This window comes from Asterias rubens, chromosome 17 (genome assembly GCF_902459465.1).
Source record: "Asterias rubens chromosome 17, eAstRub1.3, whole genome shotgun sequence".
NCBI lineage: Eukaryota > Metazoa > Echinodermata > Asteroidea > Forcipulatida > Asteriidae > Asterias > Asterias rubens.
In genome coordinates, this window is record NC_047078.1 from 6,138,948 (window position 1) to 6,158,442 (window position 19,495).

At 38.6% G+C, this 19,495-nt stretch overlaps 1 protein-coding gene across 3 annotated transcripts; it reads left to right on the forward strand.

Moving 5' to 3' along the window:
- Positions 1-125: 125 nt before the first annotated feature.
- On the forward strand, positions 126-15,118 carry LOC117301308. Of its 3 annotated transcripts, none has more exons than XR_004520283.1 (3): positions 126-680; positions 12,505-12,706; positions 14,504-15,118. XR_004520283.1 is itself a non-coding variant. In XM_033785201.1 (3 exons), the coding sequence occupies exons 1-3, from the start codon at positions 591-593 to the stop codon at positions 14,517-14,519; spliced, it is 297 nt and encodes a 98-aa protein (XP_033641092.1). In that variant the 5' UTR covers positions 126-590; the 3' UTR covers positions 14,520-15,118. The 3 variants fall into 3 exon arrangements, 2 of the variants coding, with proteins under 2 accessions (XP_033641092.1, XP_033641091.1); XM_033785201.1 differs by having other exon boundaries at positions 12,505-12,695; XM_033785200.1 differs by having other exon boundaries at positions 12,505-12,676.
- The last annotated feature ends 4,377 nt before the right edge of the window (positions 15,119-19,495 follow it).

The following is a 19,495-nucleotide window of genomic DNA, read 5'->3' on the forward strand; positions in this document are numbered from 1 at the left end:
CCACGTGCCGTCACGTGACTGTAACATTAATCACTTGGGGATGATGGGGGAGGAGGGAACCCTGTGACGTCATCAATGACCAGTGACGACGGGTATATAAAGGGACCTCATAGATGTGGTTGAGAGATCATTTCGTTTTATGTTCCTCTGCTGGCGGGTTAGTTAATAGTCCGTGTGAATGGACGTGCGGGTACGAGGGTGACACTCAACACATCGTCTCGCTTCTAGAAAAAAAACTTCCTGCGTGCTATCTTGGACTCAAAATGAATCTGATTCAATTCAACGACTGATCTTTGTTCACACTCATTTTTTTAGCCAACCTCATCAGACAAAACGTCAAGAGATACCGACCAAACCACCAAGACAAATAGCACACGAAATTCACCGAAAGGTTATTTTAGCAACTCATCATTTTCACCAGCTTCACATTCAGCTCTTTTCACCAGCGTCGTCAGACAAAACGTCAAGAGATACCGACCAAACCAACCAAGACAATTATTAGCAGACGACTTCGCCGAAAGGTTATTTTACGCGGCAAAAACATTATTTGAACTGGAACTTTAAAGGAAGATATCAGTAACAATACAACGATGGAAGTAAAAGTCCAGTGTGTTCTAACAGTTATGTGTGTTACAGTCTGTCTAGCGGCATTCATACGTGCAAGTTCTGCGGACGCAATCGTAAGTATGCATTTATAGTTGTATTTAATTGTAGCAAAGTTTTACCAGGTCGGACCAAAGTTGTTTAAATTTGTTATTAGTTGAAGTAGAGTAGCCAGAGTGTTGCTAAGCTAAGGCTGGTGGGAGTTACACAAGATCCCGTGACGCTTTAGCTGATAACTCCTTTCTGACAAACGTAATACTCTGTTATTGCGGGCTGATTATAAGTGAAGATGGGTACTTCGTCAATGAAAGTGTGTGTTGATTTTTTATTTATTTAAATGGTAGCATGGTGCTTATTAAGGGAATAAAAGTGTAGTGTAGCGACGAGTTCTTTCACGGCTGTTTAAAACAGGCAGGGTCGTTGCCGTGTGATAAAGGCCCGAGCCGACGCGAGGGACTTAAACCCTGCAAAGTTTTAAACAGCCGTTAAAGAACGAGTCACTACTCTGTTATTCCCATTCATAAGTGCCTTTTTGGTTAAAATGCGTAATAAAGTAAGAAACTCTGTAAAACTTATCGTTTCCGACGTGCTTGTTGCATTGTTATGACTGAAACGCCTATTTCCGACAGTTTCCGGTTCCGTTCGTGCGCGTATAGTCTTGATGCAATACGTTCTCGTATTTCCATTCACACAAAGCGCGGCCAACTCACCGACAGCGCCCGCATCTCCCGTAACAAGAAACGTCTTGCACCAAGACTAGCGCGGTATCCGCTCACAACCGGTTATAAACGCCGGTCATTATCAAACGTTTAAACACCCCACGTGACGCGCTCTCCACAATAAGGATAACGAAACTGTATGAGGTAATTGGACCAGTCAGAAACAGGATACTTGCACGACGCGGGCCACACCTCCATACATTGGTCATTTCCCTTTAGTTTATTTTACTCCCAAAATGGCGAACACAGGATAGGCGCTTGTAATGAGCGCCGCACATTGTGAAATGTATCAATATAATGCCTGAAGTCTTTTAATATTTGAGCGAGAATTTCTTTCTCTAATCTAAAACTACGGTTACCTCAGATGGAGCCGTTTCTCACATTGTTTTATACTATCAACAGCTCTCCATTGCTCGTTTCCAATTCTTTTGTTATTCTAACAATTATTTTGAGTAATTACCAATAGTGTCTAGTGCCTTTAAGCTGGTATTGTGTCTCTGCTTACAGTTCCTCGTCTGTGCTCGTCTTATAACAATTCTTAATTGGCAGTGAATTCGGTTTGAGCGCCCAAAACAGACAACTTGTATTTATCTCTAAGCCATACACAGGATGTTTTGCACCATAAACAATATCTCATTACATCATCGATCTGGGTTATAACTCGGCTGTAATGGTTAAACAAATACTTGAGCAGTCTCGCTATTTTTAAGTCCGGTATATATAAAGTCAGCGACGTTTATAAACACCTGTAAATAACCATTAGGGAAACAGGATACTTCAAGTCGGTAATGGGATGACGTGCGACAGCTTAAGCATTTTTTTTGTGATCGGTTTGTCACGGTGTGTTAAAACTGTTTGTCTTTTCCACCAATAAAGATCCGTTGATTTTCCACCAATACAGATCCGTTGAATTTCATTATTAACACCATTCTTATTCTTTGAAAGTTACTGTTATTTTTTCAAAACTTTTGTTTTTTTTAGCTAATACTTTTTTTTTTAATTTTTTTTATTTTATTTTTTTTTACCAATAAACAGTTTAATGTAATTGTTATCTTTATATAGGTTTGAAAGATTGTTTTTCAAATGTTGTTTCAAACGTCAGCCCAGCTCATCCCAGTGCGGGTATATGAAGCAACTCTTACAAGCTTGATACGCCTGCAACCACGTGGACCTCCTGCTGTCCCTCTTTCGTTTATAGACCATGTGAACTTTGTATAAAGTGTGACCCTGTGCATTCTTTGGGTATTCTGGCAGGCAAGATACTGCACGGGTCTTATGGGAACGATGACATTTTGTTTCATAATTTCCACATTAATCCAAAAGTTATGAAAGTAAAAGCTGGAAAAGTTTCGAGATGTGCCCCCTTTCAACATATCAAGTTTAGGTTGATAGGAATGATAGGAATTAGACAGTGCAATCTCCATGAAATTTAAGATTTGATGCTTTCTTCCATTAGGCTGTGTACAAATCATCATGCCTGCAGGAAGTCCAAATTCTGTGGCTCTTTTGTAAACATGTGATGTTTTTGTACACCTTTTCCAACTGTGGACCTTTCCCGAACCATGGACTCTATTGTCCTTTAGTTATAGGTCCACGGTTTAAATGTGTATACATATAAGTGCACACCTCCCTGTAAGGCAACTTTAGAGTAACGTCAAAAACGAAAGTGAATTTTGGACATGGCGTGGTCACGAGAACCTTCAATCAATTAAGAAAATATTCCAATTATCATCCAGTGAGGTATAGACCTTTGACATTATACCATGTTAAAGTGAGCAGATGTAAGATGGAACTAATTTTCCACCTGATTTCACTTGAAAGGTCAAACTTTTTAAGGTGTCTCGTTTAATTATTTGCCTGTTCATGGCGGTTAGTTTGTTTAAAGATTTCGTTTTAATAATAATAATAATATCGAAGTCTTATGTAGCGTACGTATCTACAAAACAAGGTATTCAAGGCGCAGAGTATTTTCAAACTTTCAGAAAGATAGGTAATTGCAGTGATGAATGTTGAGACCCAATTATTTAGCACATTATAAGGGTTTACAAGGTGCTCTGGCGCATACAGCAGCCACAGCCAGGAACACCGGGGCGAACCCCCTTCTCTTTTTGAAAAGTGCACTGGGTTCTTTTACATGCGTTACACGACACATGGGACCAACGGCTTTACGTCCCATCTGAAGGACGAATCAATGGTTAAGTGTCTTGCTTAAGGACACAAGTGTCACAACTGATCAGAAACACCAGAGTTTGAATTCGGTGCTCTTGTCCGCTCGGCCACAACACTTCCACAAATGAAGTTTAATAGTTTTAGGAAGTTTAATAGTAGTGGCTTCTTAAATAGCACTTATAAGTGTACACAACATAGTGTACATGTGAAATGGAAGTTTAGATTGCATTCTTATTCTGGTAAGCATAATTTAATCATGCATAGCTATTTGTGCTTAAGCAGCTCTATGAAGTTGGGTCCTGTCTGGCGTAATAACGATCCTTTAACTGTGATGTCACATTTTCAGGCTACACACAACTGCTTTCAATACCTTGGGATTATTTGTCATATCTGGGCAAAGCAAACTTGGCAATTTCTAGATTGTGAGTTTGTTGTAATCAGGCACTAGATCAAGAGCTTTGGGGCAAATCATGATTGAAGCTCGTATTAACTTCTGCCCCTTCCAGGAATCGCACCCATTTCGGGATGTATAATGATCTAGTACCTTTGAGGACATCAATATCCCTAATTGGGCTAGACCCTGGGGCGACAAGGACCCGTTTTGTGTCAGTTATCGTGAGTCAGCTGACTTTTGTTAAAGCTATATTATGTTCTTCGGACACAGCACAATACATTGAACTTAAAATCTAACCACAATTTATGACTGGGGAGGTCTGCGGTTACGCAATGAAAAGATCGCCAGGGGATGGTTGTAATGTGTCTTTGTTTCCAGGCGAATCAGTACATGTGGCGTACCTACGCGATGATAAAATATTTCTGACGAAAATAAAGTCACCTTTAAAACCACCACTGACTCAGCGCTTAGTTATGGTAAACCTGACACCTTTAAAAAAAAAAAAAAAAAAGAAGCTCATCAGGTTGTTGTTTTAATTTAATTTGTTGATAATTACTGGAATTGAAACATTTTCCTGGAGATACAATTTCCACTTGACGTCACAAAGTGTAAATTCTGCCATCTTTACGAAATTGCATTGATTTCCATAATTAGAGATCAATGACCCCTTGGATGACGTCACATCATTTTAAAAAGCGCCCTCTCTGAAGCAAAAGCGTCTGTTCTGATACCAAATGAGGCAAATCTGCGTTTCGCTCGTCCCCAGCGCCTTGCTTTAACCAAAGGCGCTGGGCTGGGCAAACGTATCATGCACTGTCATTGGTACGCTTCTGGTACGCTGGCGGTCACGTGTACGTTTTTACGCACCAATGAGCTGCCTCTATTTGCCTCGGTGAGAGCGCTGTTTGAAAGTTTGACGTAAGCAAGGAGGTCTGTAAGAATTTGAATCCAAGTGACGTAGCTCAAAGCCAAAACCTACGCATGGCCGTTAATCAGGAACTATTCCATTACAGAACTTACAAATCTATAGTAACCTTTAATACAAAATCCTGCCCCAGACGGAGAGAATACTCGCTAAAAAAAAAATACCCGGTGCATTATAAAAGGACATCTATGTTTTCACTTGATGTACATCCATACTGGTTTGTAATGGACCAGTGCAATATGATACCTGAGAGCGTTAAGCACGTAACTAGCATGTGATGATAGATCAATGCAGTATCAATGCGAATCAAATAATTAGCGCAAGATCGGTTTACATTGAATCCAAGATGGACACTGATTGATTTAGGTGCAGGTGTGAGGCAGGTGCTAGACCACTGACTGATCTCTATGGATGTTTACGAGCGTTTGCTTTGTAACATCAAACTGGGTAAGGAGCCAGGCTATAAGCTATATTTAGGAAGGGGTCTTGTTAAACGGGAAGGAGGGATGACGAGAATAAATGTCTATAAAGGGCAAATAATGCATTTGAAAAGGAAAAACGTATAATATGATTAATCTGTAAAAAAAAAACAATACAAAAAATCACAATCAATCAAAAACTATAATGTTTTTTTGCTTTGTAGAAATACTACCACGTCCGTCAACAGTTATAGTTTTGCATTTTAGCAATTCATTTGCATGGTGGAAGTAAAATTAGGTGAAGTTTACGAAAAAACACGTGTAAGTCTCTTTTGAGTATTGTTGGTTCTTAGAAGAACGTGGTCCAATTTCATGGCGCCGTTTAAGCGGAAAATATTGCCTAACAATTGTATGCTAAGCAGAAATCAGTATTATCCCAGTTATAAACGCATATCCGCGCATATTCGTCACTCAGTGAAGCCCAAGGCGCTTTAACATTTAGTATTTTCGTGGAAGGTATTTTGGGATATGTTTGAATTATGAGACCTGAAAATTTGCTGCAAATAAAGCCAGGAACAACAAGTCTTTAAAACAGAACCCTGGCGCTTGACAATTCTTTTCATTTCATTTCATTTATTTGGTGTATCTCAACATAATATGTACAAAGTAGCAAACCTGTGAAAATTTGAGCTCAATCGGTCGTCGAAGTTGCGAGATAATAATTAAAGAAAAAACACCCATGTCACACGAAGTTGTGTGCTTTCAGATGCTTCATTTCGAGACCTCAAATTCTAAATCTGAGGTCCCGAAATCAAATTCTTGAAAGATCTTTCTCGAAAACTACATTATTTCAGAGGGAGCCGTTTCTCAAAACGTTTTATACTATCAACCTCTCCCCATTACTGGTTACCAAGTAAGGTTTTATGATGATAATTATTTTGAGTAATTACCAATAGTGTCCACTGCCTTTAAAACCTACTTTTACTGATCTTGAAGGTAATTAGGGCACCAGTTCATGAATACGGGCAACATTGGGGTTAGATTTCTCCTCAGACAGTAGATGACAACTTTTCATCTATCTAAGTACTTCCTGAAAGATTGAAGAGAGAGGTAAAAGGGGCCACGAGTGACAGACAGCGCCGTAGAAGTTGATGGGGAAAATATACGCATCCAAACATAGACGTCGCAATTTCAATCAGTTGGCTCCCAAGAAATCAGAGCAAAGTTGACATTTTTGGGGCTGAGATGATTTGCAAAAATATATATTTGATATTGGTGTCCTTTTAGGGCCATTTTCGGATTCAAGAAGGAAAAGTGAAGTCAAAGAGTTTATGCACTATAAAGCACATGCATCACTGAGATTGCGAGTGTTCAAAGATCTTGGTTAAGTCCCCTGATTGTACAATACAAACAATTGGGGTATTTTCTAAAGGGGCTCGTCCGACTATTGCTTTTCCTTCCAGCCTCAGTTTGGCGTAATTTACAATAACCGTATCAATGCGCTTTACATTTAGTGCCCCATGGTTATTGGGCAATAACATTCCTTTAATCTTTCTCAGCTCCCTGGGAGTATACATCCCCGGGTAACTGTAGCGTTCACAATGCCTTGCATGCACAATATCAACCTCTACCCCAGATGACCATTGATACCATTGGGTGAAGAGAAGCAATTATAGTAAAGTATCAATTTGCTCAATGAAAAACAGGCGCCTGGGATCCGAACCCACACTCCGATGACTTAACCACTATAAACTTGAATTCAATGCTCCGAACCACTCGGCCTTGACACTAAAAGATAATGTGGAAATAAATCTTGCTTTGAATTTTAACTCATGGGTGACTTACTGCCTCATCAAGGTGTGGGTTACAAACGAGTCATTATTTTGTCATTTCATCACTGGCAGGTTGAATAATTTATATGCTGTTAAATATGATTGCGGTTGGGGAGTTTGCTGATTGGACTCGCTTATAGTCACGCATCAGTGTCAAGTTAACTGTGTGACTGTCTTACATTTTAAACCTCTAATTGAGCCCGACTCCGTGTCTAGGGACCTGATCCATATCTTGGTCAGGCTAACAAGAGAACTGGTTAAAAAACAAGGTTTTACATACACTTTCAAATGGGAAAAGTCGTCTTTAATTTGGCAAAGGGCACTCCCATTGGAAATCTTAAAGTCTATGGGGGAAACGTTTGAAGGGCGCCAAGCTTCAAAGACATATGACACTATTGGTAATATTGTCAAGGACCAGTCTCCTCACTTGAAAATTTATCTCGAGTTTATCTCGGATTCTGAGTCAGTTTTACCCATTTGGGATCATTCAAATGGCACATCGATTCTGGGTCAGACCATGGAGTCAGACCAATACGGTCTGCCATTTTGTGGAGTCAAAAATTTTACTGCACAAAATGGCCGACCGTGTTGTTTCACGACGTATAAGGAACACCGTGCAATTTCGAGACATTTTTGTGTGGATACATTATGTTGTACTTTGACAACATCTTTCCAACCATAATGCATTTTATAACAAACGGTTTATACAAACGCCTTTCATAGATTAACTCGCCCGATCCGAGGCAACGTGTCCATTTAACAGGTTGATTTATTTGTCGTTGATATAACAATTCTAGGGCTGCAAGGAATAAATGATTTTTTTTTTCAAAACCAATAATGTATTATCCATTAAAAGCATTCTTATCAGTAGAAAATAGACTCAACAAACAAAGACAATCTTCGTATTCATGACGACAATAGATAAAAGCCCACACACACGCACACGGTTGAATCACCCTACCCACTAAATTATACTTGATCATCCAACACTTGAAAACCAAAACGAGATTCCCTCCGTAAATTGAAATCAAATTTCCTGTGGGGCAAATCTCCTCTCATCATGATTCTCTTTCTAGATCTGCTTCTTATATAAAGCTCTTAAGTGTCATCACGTCATCAGATCAGTCAAGTGTGAGAGAGATTAATTCATCCCATTAGTGTCTCTAAATATACGGGACTCGTGGTGTAAAAACACGTTAAATCGGGGGAACCAGTTTTCACTGCACCGGGGTTAATATTCAAGGTGTTATGCATGTATTGCAAGTTGAAAATCGGAGTGCATTTTTTTCAATCAGGGCCAAATTTCATGGCTCTGCCAACCGCCACCTTATGCTCTTGCGAGCACCACTCTCTTAATGTGAAAGTCAGAATTTCTGCGTAGATGTGTAAGCGGAGTATGCTGAGTAACGCTGGGTATACACGCACACAATTTTAGCAAACATAAACACCGCTTACCCGTGAAATACGCTTGACGATAGCGCAAAGGTTCCTGCTCTCGTAGAGCGCCGATTCTTTGTAAGCAGTAAACAATAACAGGAGACTTTTGGGACGCTTGGTGACAGCAGACTTACCAGGTAAAATCCATTGTTCTTTGTAATGTGCGCATGCTCAGAACTACGTAAACAATGGAAATTTACCTGGTAAGTCTGCTGGTAAGTCTGCTGCCACCTAGCGTTCCAAACTCTCCCATTATCATGATACCATACGGAAATGCATCAGCCGATTTATGCTTGGAAATTTTATCAAGAGATTCAGTTGGCGTGTCATGGCCGAGTGGCTAAGAGCACAGGGTGCTCTCTGTTGTTAAACATAGTGCAGGTTCAAGTCCTGGTCGAGTCATTTCAGTCCATTTCGTGGACTTTATAACAACTGAATTAGCCAATCGCTATTTGGCAGTGTAATGAACTGATTAAGGTTAGCGTGGGACTTGAAAACAATTCCCTACAACTGCAAAGTTTTCTTCTATACTGACAAGAAGGATAGAGTGATGGCAGCCACGTCCCTTTAGTGAAACTGAGACCTGGGAGTGCGTGGGTTGTTGCAATCAATACCTGGGTTTTATAGTTAATACCCTCAATATATTGTAGCATCATCCTTCAAGTCTTAGGACTGAACTTCAATCATATGAGAGATGAACTGTTATTACGCCTCGCTAGTTCCACTCATAAACATCATCCATTAACTCCTCAAGATCGAGTACATCCTACGTCGAAGATCACATACGTGGTAATAATAAACTTATAACCTATGCCTATCTTAAAAACAGAGCCATTAATCAACAGAGGGCGCCCCGTATTTAAATATTAAGACGTCATCGAGTCTTGTTTTGTCGCATGATTCCAGAAGAAAAATAAAGACGGACTTTCCACAAAGTTGTGTGAGTGTTATAAATGGCATGCAGTAGAGCACAATGCAATGGAATCTTTGATCTATCAACACTTAGTTATCATCACTTATTTGTCACGCCATAGCACAAATAGAGATTTGTGGTCTGCACACGGCTTGCGTTTCAGTTCTTCAAATTAAATTTGAACAATTTTTTTTAGAACAGACTCATTTCTATTAATATCCCAGTGGTTGACCACATACACGCAACCAATGACACTCTTAAAGTAATGGATGGTTACTTAAAGGAATATTACAGAATTGGTAAGAACAACAATCGTCAAGATCACAGATTTACATAAAACTTTCACTGTCTAATGATGATGATAGTAGAAAACATCCCTTGAAATATTTATGTCTGAAATGTCATGTTTGGTGAGAAATAAATTGATGGAGATTATCGCTCAGTGGGCATTTTTATTCATTTTTTGTACGATTGATGTCATGTAAAAATAATGTGTATCGGTTTTTCACCATTTTCTCGTGAACCAGATGGCCGATCGATCGCAAACTTCTACAGGTTTGTCAGTTATATATTGTGGATTATATTGTAGCTTATCCTTCAATTTGTTTGATGTGCTTACACTGCCAGCAACTGTTTTGTTAGTATAAACAAACTGTTTGTCTAGGAACGAGAACAAACCTTGAGATGTAGTGACAGGCAGTGTGAAATAAAAAATTGGACCACAAAGTACGAGGTGTGTCAGTGGGTGGCAAGGATGACCGACCCGTAGCTTAGCCGTAATCTACCCGTATGTAAAATGGCATTAACCCTGATGAAACACAATGCACAACTAGTTCATCTCTCGGGCTATATTTCTCACCCCCAAGGCATTATGTGGGAAAATGATCGTTTAGTTACAAAATTGAAGGGAAGATCATGTTGATACTGAGGGGGGGTTTTGAATTTTAAGTATTTGAAAGAAAATATGCAGAGATCTAGTTGTGTTTATTTGGCTGAGTGATGGAGAGGGTTTTTGTGTGGTTTTAGGATAATAGCGTAATGGTAAAACAGAATAGCATTACAGTGAAGTAGGTTACAAAGAGTTATTAAAACGGCTGGTGGATTAAGGAATATTTCAGTTTGTGTCTTAATAAAAAGCTAGAGCGAGAGATTACATTCACAATGTGATACCGGGAGACGGTTCCAGTTTACATTATTTGAATAAAGCTTTTGAAAAAAAAAAAAATACTTACTGATCATAGTACTTAATAATTATTTTGTTTTAACAAAGAATAATATGCATACTTCTCTTTTTTGGAGAAGAGTCAAACAATTTTTTTTAAAGAAGTATTTTTGTGCGCGCAGCTTTTGATTGTGTGGTTTACGCGCGCCAACATTTTTCATTGCAGACTCTGAAGCCACCATCAGTTGACTTCATATCAATTTTATTTAGTTGTATGATCATACAAACTACATTTTAACATTCATGTACTAAATGGACGGTGAACCAATGTAACTCATGACATCACAAACAAAATGACATAATTGGAGCCTAAACCACAGACTCTTAGGTTGACAAGCAAAAAAGGTACATTTTAAAACAAATGCACTATTTTAAAAGGCACAGAGAAGAATATTTTGCACACAAGTCCTTTGGAACCATTGGGTGGATTTCACAAAGAGTTAGGACTCGTCTTATCTCGAGTTAGGACGAGTAACTCGTCCTAACTTAGGATTAATCTTAAGGTCTGCATGCTACAGTGCCGGGTTGGGACTCGACCTAAGTCCTAAGATTAGTCTTAAGTTTGGAAGAGTTTTGTGAAATCGACTGCATGTCTTTTACAGAGCACCGTAAGCCAACTATATACTGTTAAACAGCGCCATGAAATTGCGCCAAGTTTCAATTACATGCTTCCTATACATAGTTTTTTAACATTCACTGAAACATTTCTGTACAGTAAATTCAGTGATGCATGTGAATGCGACGGGCGGCAGTGAAACTACAACATATTATTGCCTTCTACTACTGAGAGTTTTGCACGCCCAGAAAACCCAGCATTATACGTCACACTTTTCACATTGTGACGTCATTTGCTAATAAGGCTGAAAGACACAGATCAACCAAAGCCGAAGTCTAACCCAATGCCAACCCAAAATTACCCCACTCGTCCCTTTTCTGGGTAATGACCAATGTTGTTTTTTACATCATGTTAAAGATAGATCAACGACCTTGCGCATCTCGACAAAAACAAAATGGCGCCAAAGTGGTGGTTGGTGATAGATGCGTTAAATTTCACTCTTCGCTGGGATTAGGTTCACACCGGAGAGCGGCTTGACTCACCATGGGGAAGAAACGCTTCTCTGGACCCGTCTCTATTTACAGCTCTGGGCTGATCTATTGGCATTTTAAATATGCGTGGGATAATACGACAGTCTGTTCAATTTATTTGAGTGAATGAAAGAGCTGCGGCGATGACACAGTTTTATTACGCACTACAGACTTCCGGAAGTAACCAATTATTTCAACTTTTTACAAAAGTGCTGACAAACATTTGCAAAAAAAATGACAACAAAAACCTCTTTAGTTGCAATTTCTCTAAGAGGAACCTGCCGTGTGGTCAATGGTGCAACCTTTGTCAGGTTCCCTGAATACCAAGGTGCCTGACTATTTTTCCACCCGGCCTCGGTTCAGTTTGTACGGAAGATAAACAAGATGGCGGCACTGTGATATTTACAGTTGAAGGTCTATTCACAGTTTACGAAACGAGTACAAAACTAGAACACATTCTCGCTTACTCAAAAGAAATCGCCACCCGACATGACAACACGCAATAATCACAACGCCACGAAGAAAACTTCTGGCTGGCGGCCATCTTGAATTGCAGCTCTTATAGAAATTTCACATTTAACGTCACGGACTACGTTTTTGGCAACCATAGGTTGGAAAACTATGGAAAGCCATAAATACAAAACAAAAACAGATAGCTGCTGTGGATCGGTTTAATTGTCAACATTGGAAATATTTATTACCACGTCACTAAGAAAACGTCCTGGCTGGCCGCCATCTTGGCTCTTATATTTTTATGCATTTTCTATTTTGTTTTTCTCTCACAGTGTCAACCAGACGAGTTCTGCCTCGGTAGACGCTACAGAAACACCGTCCAGACGTGCGTCTGCCCCGACGAGGTTCACGAACTGGACGGTCTTTTAGTCGCCATTCCAACCAAATGCCAATACGACTCTCGCCAACGTCACTTCCTGTGTAGGCCAAAGGTCAAATATGAAGGTATTGACGAACATGGCCGGTAGGCATCATGTATGTCATATTTACATCTCATTGCACGTTTGTTTGTTCGTTTGTTTTCTTTTCATTGTTTGTTTTCATTTTAACAATTGATTTTTAAACAGGAACAGAAAGGAGACTGACTTTGTTGCAGTGCGCTTAGCACAGAATTATCAATTGTATTGCTTTCCATGCAGTAAATTATTAATACCCGAAAATGTTACTCTATAAACTGCAATTTAAACACATCGCTTCTTTATAAAAGGCACCTGACATGCTTGGTAATTACTCAAAATGTATGTTAGCATACAACTTACTTGGCAACGAGCAATGGAGAGCTGTTGAGTGTATAAAACATTGCGAGAAGCGGCAACTTCCTTGCAACAACGATGACCAATATTGAGCCCAAATTTTCACAGATTTGTTATGTTATGCATATATATAGAGATACACCAAGTGAGTATGCTGGTCTTTGACAATTACCAAACGTATCCAGTGCCTTTAACCATCAAATATAATTATAGTTTGCAAGGAATCATTTTTCTGATTTAACAGCTATAGTTTGACCCCGAAACGGATGAACTTTGAAATATCTTTTAAGTCTTCTATAATTAATTTGTAATGGCAACAAACCTTCGGATGGGACGTAAAGCCGTTGGTCTTATTTCGCGTGCAATGCACTTCAATTTAGTTCAAACTCACATTTATTTCCATACTTCATAAAAACAGTTCAACCGATAATTTATAAAGGAGTAACCAATAAAAAAGGCAGAGAAAAAAAAGGGACCTTAAAGACCCTGAACACCTTTGGTAATTGTCAAAAACCAGTCTTCTCACTTGGTGTATCTCAACATTAGCACAAAATATCAAACCTGTGAAAATTTTAGCTCAATTGGTCGTCGAAGTTGCGAGATTACTATGAATAAATAAAAATCCTTATCACACGAAGTTGCTTGATTTCGAGACCTCAAATTCTAAATATGAGGTCCCGAAATCAATGGAAAATTACTTCTTTCTTGAAAACTACATCACTTCAGAAGGAGCCGTTTCTCACACTGTTTCATACCATCAACCTCTCCCCATCTCATTACCAATTAAAGGTTTTATGCTAATAATTATTTTGAGTATTTACCATTAGTGTCCGCTGCCTTTAAAGGAACCCAATGCAAGAGAAGGGGTTTGCCCCAGTGTTCTTGGTTGATTGGCTGCATATTGCACCACAGCACCTTGTAAACCATTACATGTAACTATGTAATGAAGGAATTTGTCTCATACTTCAAAAACTAATAGCTCTCACAACTTGCAGGAAAAGGTGAGAGTTGATTGAAGCGACTTGAGCGTCACTGAGTGTGGATATGAGTTATAAGTTAAGAATCCAGTATTATTAATATTATCATTAAATACACTGGACATGATTGGTAATTGTCAAAGACTAGTCTCCTCACTTGGTGTATCTCAACATATACATAGATAAACAAACCTGTGTAAATTTGAGCTCAATCGGTGGTCGAAGTTGCAAGATAAGAATGAACGAAAAATCACCTTAGTCACACGAAGTTGTGTGCTTTCATAATTATGCTTGATTTTGAGACCTCAAATTCTAAATCTGAAGTCTCGAAATCAAATTCGTGGAAAATTACTTCTTTCTCACAAACTCCGTTACTTCAGAGGGAAGTGTTTCTCAAAGTGTATTATTCTATAAACAGCTCCCCATTTACTCGTCACCAATTAATGTTTTATGCTAATAATTATTTTGAGTAATTACCAATAGTGAGAATTTCTTTTAAAAAGACTAATACCTGTCTTTGTTTATTTTTGTTGTTCTCTTAGATGGATTTCCTGGTAGTTTCATCACGAGACTCTTCAATGGTTTCACTAACAAGAGGCGGTAATACCAGTGATTTCATAGGAAATAGAATAAATTAACAGACTTTCTATAAATAAAAAAAACCCAACCACGATCGATTTGTGAACAGACAATAATTTTAATGGACGCCCACGGAAAGTTGATCCAATAACGCCAGCCATCCTCAGCAACAACAGCGGAACAACCGTCAACGAAACAACCGTCAACGACAGTCAAGGAGGGGAATGTGCGTAGTGAGTACTGTATATCCCCTTCCTGTGGACGGCCATTTTGTTTCATTCGGCCTGCCTGCCCAATTTCACGGCGCTTCTTAATGGTAAGCACATTTTCGTGCTTACTTTAGCAGAAGCAAACAAAATAATTAGAAAGTACGAATTGTGACGTCATTCATTTCCGTGCAGTAAGCACCGGAAGGTTAGCATGCCTTTTCGTGTGCTTACGACTAGCATCGCCATACAGTGAGCACAACATCGGCCGTTAATTAAGCAGATGAATATGGGCCATTGTCATCGTGTCAAGTTCAAAATCATCTTTTTTGATTTTTTGTTTGTTTAAATATTTCCCAGCTGTACTTAAACTTCACGGTGCGTCAAAACATGCATATTAAGTAGTTAATCAAAATAGTCCCTTACCATGAAATATGCTATACCATCACTCGTGCCTAGCCTATCAGACACTTTTGGTTGGCAAACGCAATAGAGATGTGGCACGAAAGAGACGCACAAACGCACATGCGTCACGGCACCATCACCCCCATACACAAAAATTAAAGGTATGATGCTCATTCAGTTTGCCAACCAAAGAGTTAGTGCGCACGAGTGAGGTTCAATTGGCATAACTTCATGGGAGAGGTATTTTTAATTTATTCATCTCAGTCACGTGGTACATTCACTCCTCCCACGATTACTTTAAGTTTGTAAACTCGGGACAGGAAAGGTTTCGAAAAATATTGAGTAATTTTTTTTAACGAATATTGCCCGATGTATTGACTGGCGAAGATGTCATTCACCAGCACATTATAATATCGAATAATATCGAAGTCTTATATAGCACACGTATCTACCAAACGAGGTACTTGAGGCGCTGAGTATATTATACAAACTTTCAGAAAGAAAGTTTTTTTTGCAGTGATGAATCTCTGAGACCCAATAGTAGCACCTTATAAGGGTTTACAAGGTGATACGGCGCATTAAGCAGCCACAGCCAAGAACACCGGGGCGAACCCCTTCACTGTTCGATAAGTGCACTGGGTTCTTTTACATGCGTTACACAGCACATGGGACCAACGGCTTTACGTCCCATCCGATGGACGAAGCAATGGTTCAGGACACAAAATGGCTGGGGATTCGAACCCACACTCTGCTGATCAGAAACACCAGAGTTTGAATTCGGTGCTCTTAACCGCTCGGCCACGACACTTCCACATTAACCCCACGTGATCGAGTAATAACCAATCAGAATATAGAACTAGCAAGAGGATGACGGCTATATAACGTTTGACTGTTGACCCCCTTGTATGGCGCAAGTGCACCTCTGCACGTAACGCGTCTGCTGTTGCTGTATGTCAATTTCTTTGTGTAGATTAGTTTGACTCTCAAAATGGTGGACAGAAATTGCGCGTGTAGCACAGCGCGTCGTGCAATGAGTCGTACTTGGGTACATTATTTATACAAACAAACATTTTAACATTTAAACCAATTATTTTGCTGTATGGGTTTAACTCATTAAAAATCTGCAATGAGATAATGTCCAAGCACCACCCATTCCAAGGATTGCGCCTTAAAATTATTTGTGTAGTAGCTATTGTGAGCATTGGTATTTTCAAAATAGTTCAATTATTTAAAAAATGATCGTAAAGTCGAACGACAAAAAAGTTGCCAAGACGGAAGCTGCTCACGCTTTCTGCAATGGAAGTCATGTCGTCTAAACTAATTTGTTAAATTATAATAATTATTCCTGTAGAGTCTACATAATTAAAGTATTATTGATTATGGTTACAGAGGGCCCTCCAGCGAGGAACTCAGTTTCAAAGAAAAAGGAGAAATCTTAGCAATACAGTACGAAACAACTCTAAAATAATTAGCAATTAATAATATTATGCATGGCGATGTTGTATGCATTTGCGTGTATTTATTTTCACTTACAAGTTTAATCTACAATAATTAAGCTATTAATATTTATTGATGTAACTTTAAAACATGTACTATTTATTCTGTGTTGTACAATTTAAGTGTTTTTGAGGTTTTTGTTGTTCAGTCTATAATGTATACATTGTAATATTTTCATGTGAGTTCTTTTTCATTAAGAGTATTTTAATTGTACGTTGTATCTTGTTTATTTGTTTACCTTGCTATTATCATATTTATCTTTGACTTATTAAACTTCTTGATGAATTTTCAACAACATTTTCCTTTCAAAACGGATTCCTTTTAGGATATTTTTGTCGATTTGTTTAGTGCTGTGTTTAGTTTCATCTCAATCCTTCAACCCTTTCTCACACGACGCTTTAATATCAGTCTGACATCTTTTAAAGACACTGGACACTATTGGTACACATGTACTACTCGAATTAATTGTTAGCATAACAAACTTATCTTGGTAACGAGCAATGGAGAGCTGTTGATAGTATACAAAATACAAACAATTTTGAGAAACGGCTCTCTCTGTAACGTATTTTGGAGAAAGAGGTAATTTCTCAATCAAACTATACAATACTTCAGACCTGATGCCTTTTCTTAGGCATCTGAAAACACACACATTTGTGCAACACTGTGTTTTTCTTACATTATTCTCTTCAGCGTCGATGACCATTTTTGAGTTCAAATTTAAACAGATTTGTTTTTCTATGCGTGTGTTGAGATACACCAAGTGAGAATACTGGTCTTTGACAATTACCATACTTGAAAAAAGCTCTAAGAAATATTTAAAGACACTGGATCTTGGACACTAATGGTAATTGTCAAAGACCAGTCTTCTCACTTGCTGCATCTCAAAATATGCATAAAATAGCAAACTGTGCAAATTTGAGCTCAATCGGTCATCGAAGTTTCGAGATAATAATAAAAGGAAAAAACACCCTTGTCACACGAAGTTGTGTGCTTTCAGATGCTTGATTTCGATACCTCAAATTCTAAATCTGAGGTCTCGAAATCAAATTTGTGGAAAATTACTTCCTAGGGTAAACTTCATTACTTTAGAGGGAGCTGTTTCTCACAATGTTTTATACCATCAACAGCTCCCCATTACTCGTTACCAAGTAAGGTTTTTATGCTAATAAATATTTTGAGTAACTACCAATAGTGTCTACTGCCTATAAAACGTGCCTTACCTCTGAGCAAATATGGATTTTTTGGTTTTAAATTGGAAAGTCATTAACCTCCAGGTCACAAAGTCGGATCGAGTATCTTTCCTCGCCATCCGCCTACAAGCCCGGTTCACACCACGCCTTTGGGCAATACATGGATTGGGTTTGCAGTCCCTAGCTGACTGTGTGGGTTTTCCCCTGGAGTATATCTTTGTTGTTTTCCTCCCACATGCAAAACTGAACTTTATTGTCTTTTCTCATTTGGGTTTTGCGTGGCTACTACTGCCTTGATTCAGGTCGTTTTTCTGAGAGTCATTGGCCTCACAACCAAGTCCCAATTTCATAATTCTGTTTAAAGGCAGTGGACACTATTGGTAATTACTCAAAATAATTATTAGCATAAAACCTTTCTCGGTGACGAGTAATGGGTAGAGGTTGATGGTATAAAACATTGTGAGAATCGGCTCCCTCTGAAGTGCCATAGTTTTTGAGAAAGAAGTAATTGTCAACAAATTTGATTTCGAGACCTCAGATTTAGAACTTGAGGTCTCGAAATCAACCATCTAAACGCACACAACTTCATGTGACAAGGGTGGTTTTTTCTTTCATTATTATCTCGCAAGTTCGATGACCGATTGAGCTCAAATTTTCACAGGTTTGTTATTTTATGCATATATGTTGAGATACACCTGTGAAGGCTAGTCTTTGACAATTACCAATAGTGTCCACTGGCTTTAAGCAAAAATAATCCATGCTTAGTAAAATCAGAATACCAGCCAAGACTCCACTCAATTGTAATGCTAAGTAAACAATGGCTCAATACCATTTACAAGCAATGTATATGGCGTGACATTTTGGCCAGTAACATGGGTTGAATTAGCATGGTATTTTCGTGCTTAATCAAAACTTGCTTAAAAAGCCATTGGACACTTTCAGAACAGAAACAAAATAAAAGTTTACAGATTTACAAATTACTTACAGGGTTTACAGAAGGTAATGGTGAAAGACTTCTCTTGAAATATTATTCCATGAAATGCTTTACTTTTTGAGAAAACAGTAACAAAATATCAATTCTCGATAGCGAGAATTACGGATTTATTTTAAACACATGTCATGACACGGCGAAACGTGCGGAAACAAGGGTGGGTTTTCCCGTTATTTTCTCCCGACTCCGATGACCGATTGAGCCTAAATTTTCACAGGTTTGTCTTTTATACATAAGTTGTGATAATACTGTTTACCGAAAGTGTCCAATGGCTTTAAGCAGCTCTATGAAATTGGCCCCAGAACAAAATGAAATTTAATGAAATGTCCAAAGTGTTTACAGTGCACCACTTAATATTGGCCGCTATCAAAACTCTAGTTTAAAATAATTCCAGGACCTACGAAAATATTATTTTGGAAAGGATTGACTATTGTTCAAAACGAAGTGAACAGCAAAGTTGACAGCAAAATGTTATTGGATTGTTGTAAATGTTACAGGAAAATCCTCTACATAACCCCCCCCCCCCCCCCCCCATTAAACAGACAACTAATTCCTTTTTTTTTTACATCGTGTTTTTTTTAACCAATGGTGCATTGATATGTCACAAACATTTTTTTAGCACATTTTAAACGATTTTTTTTTTTATTATTTATTATTATAATAGGG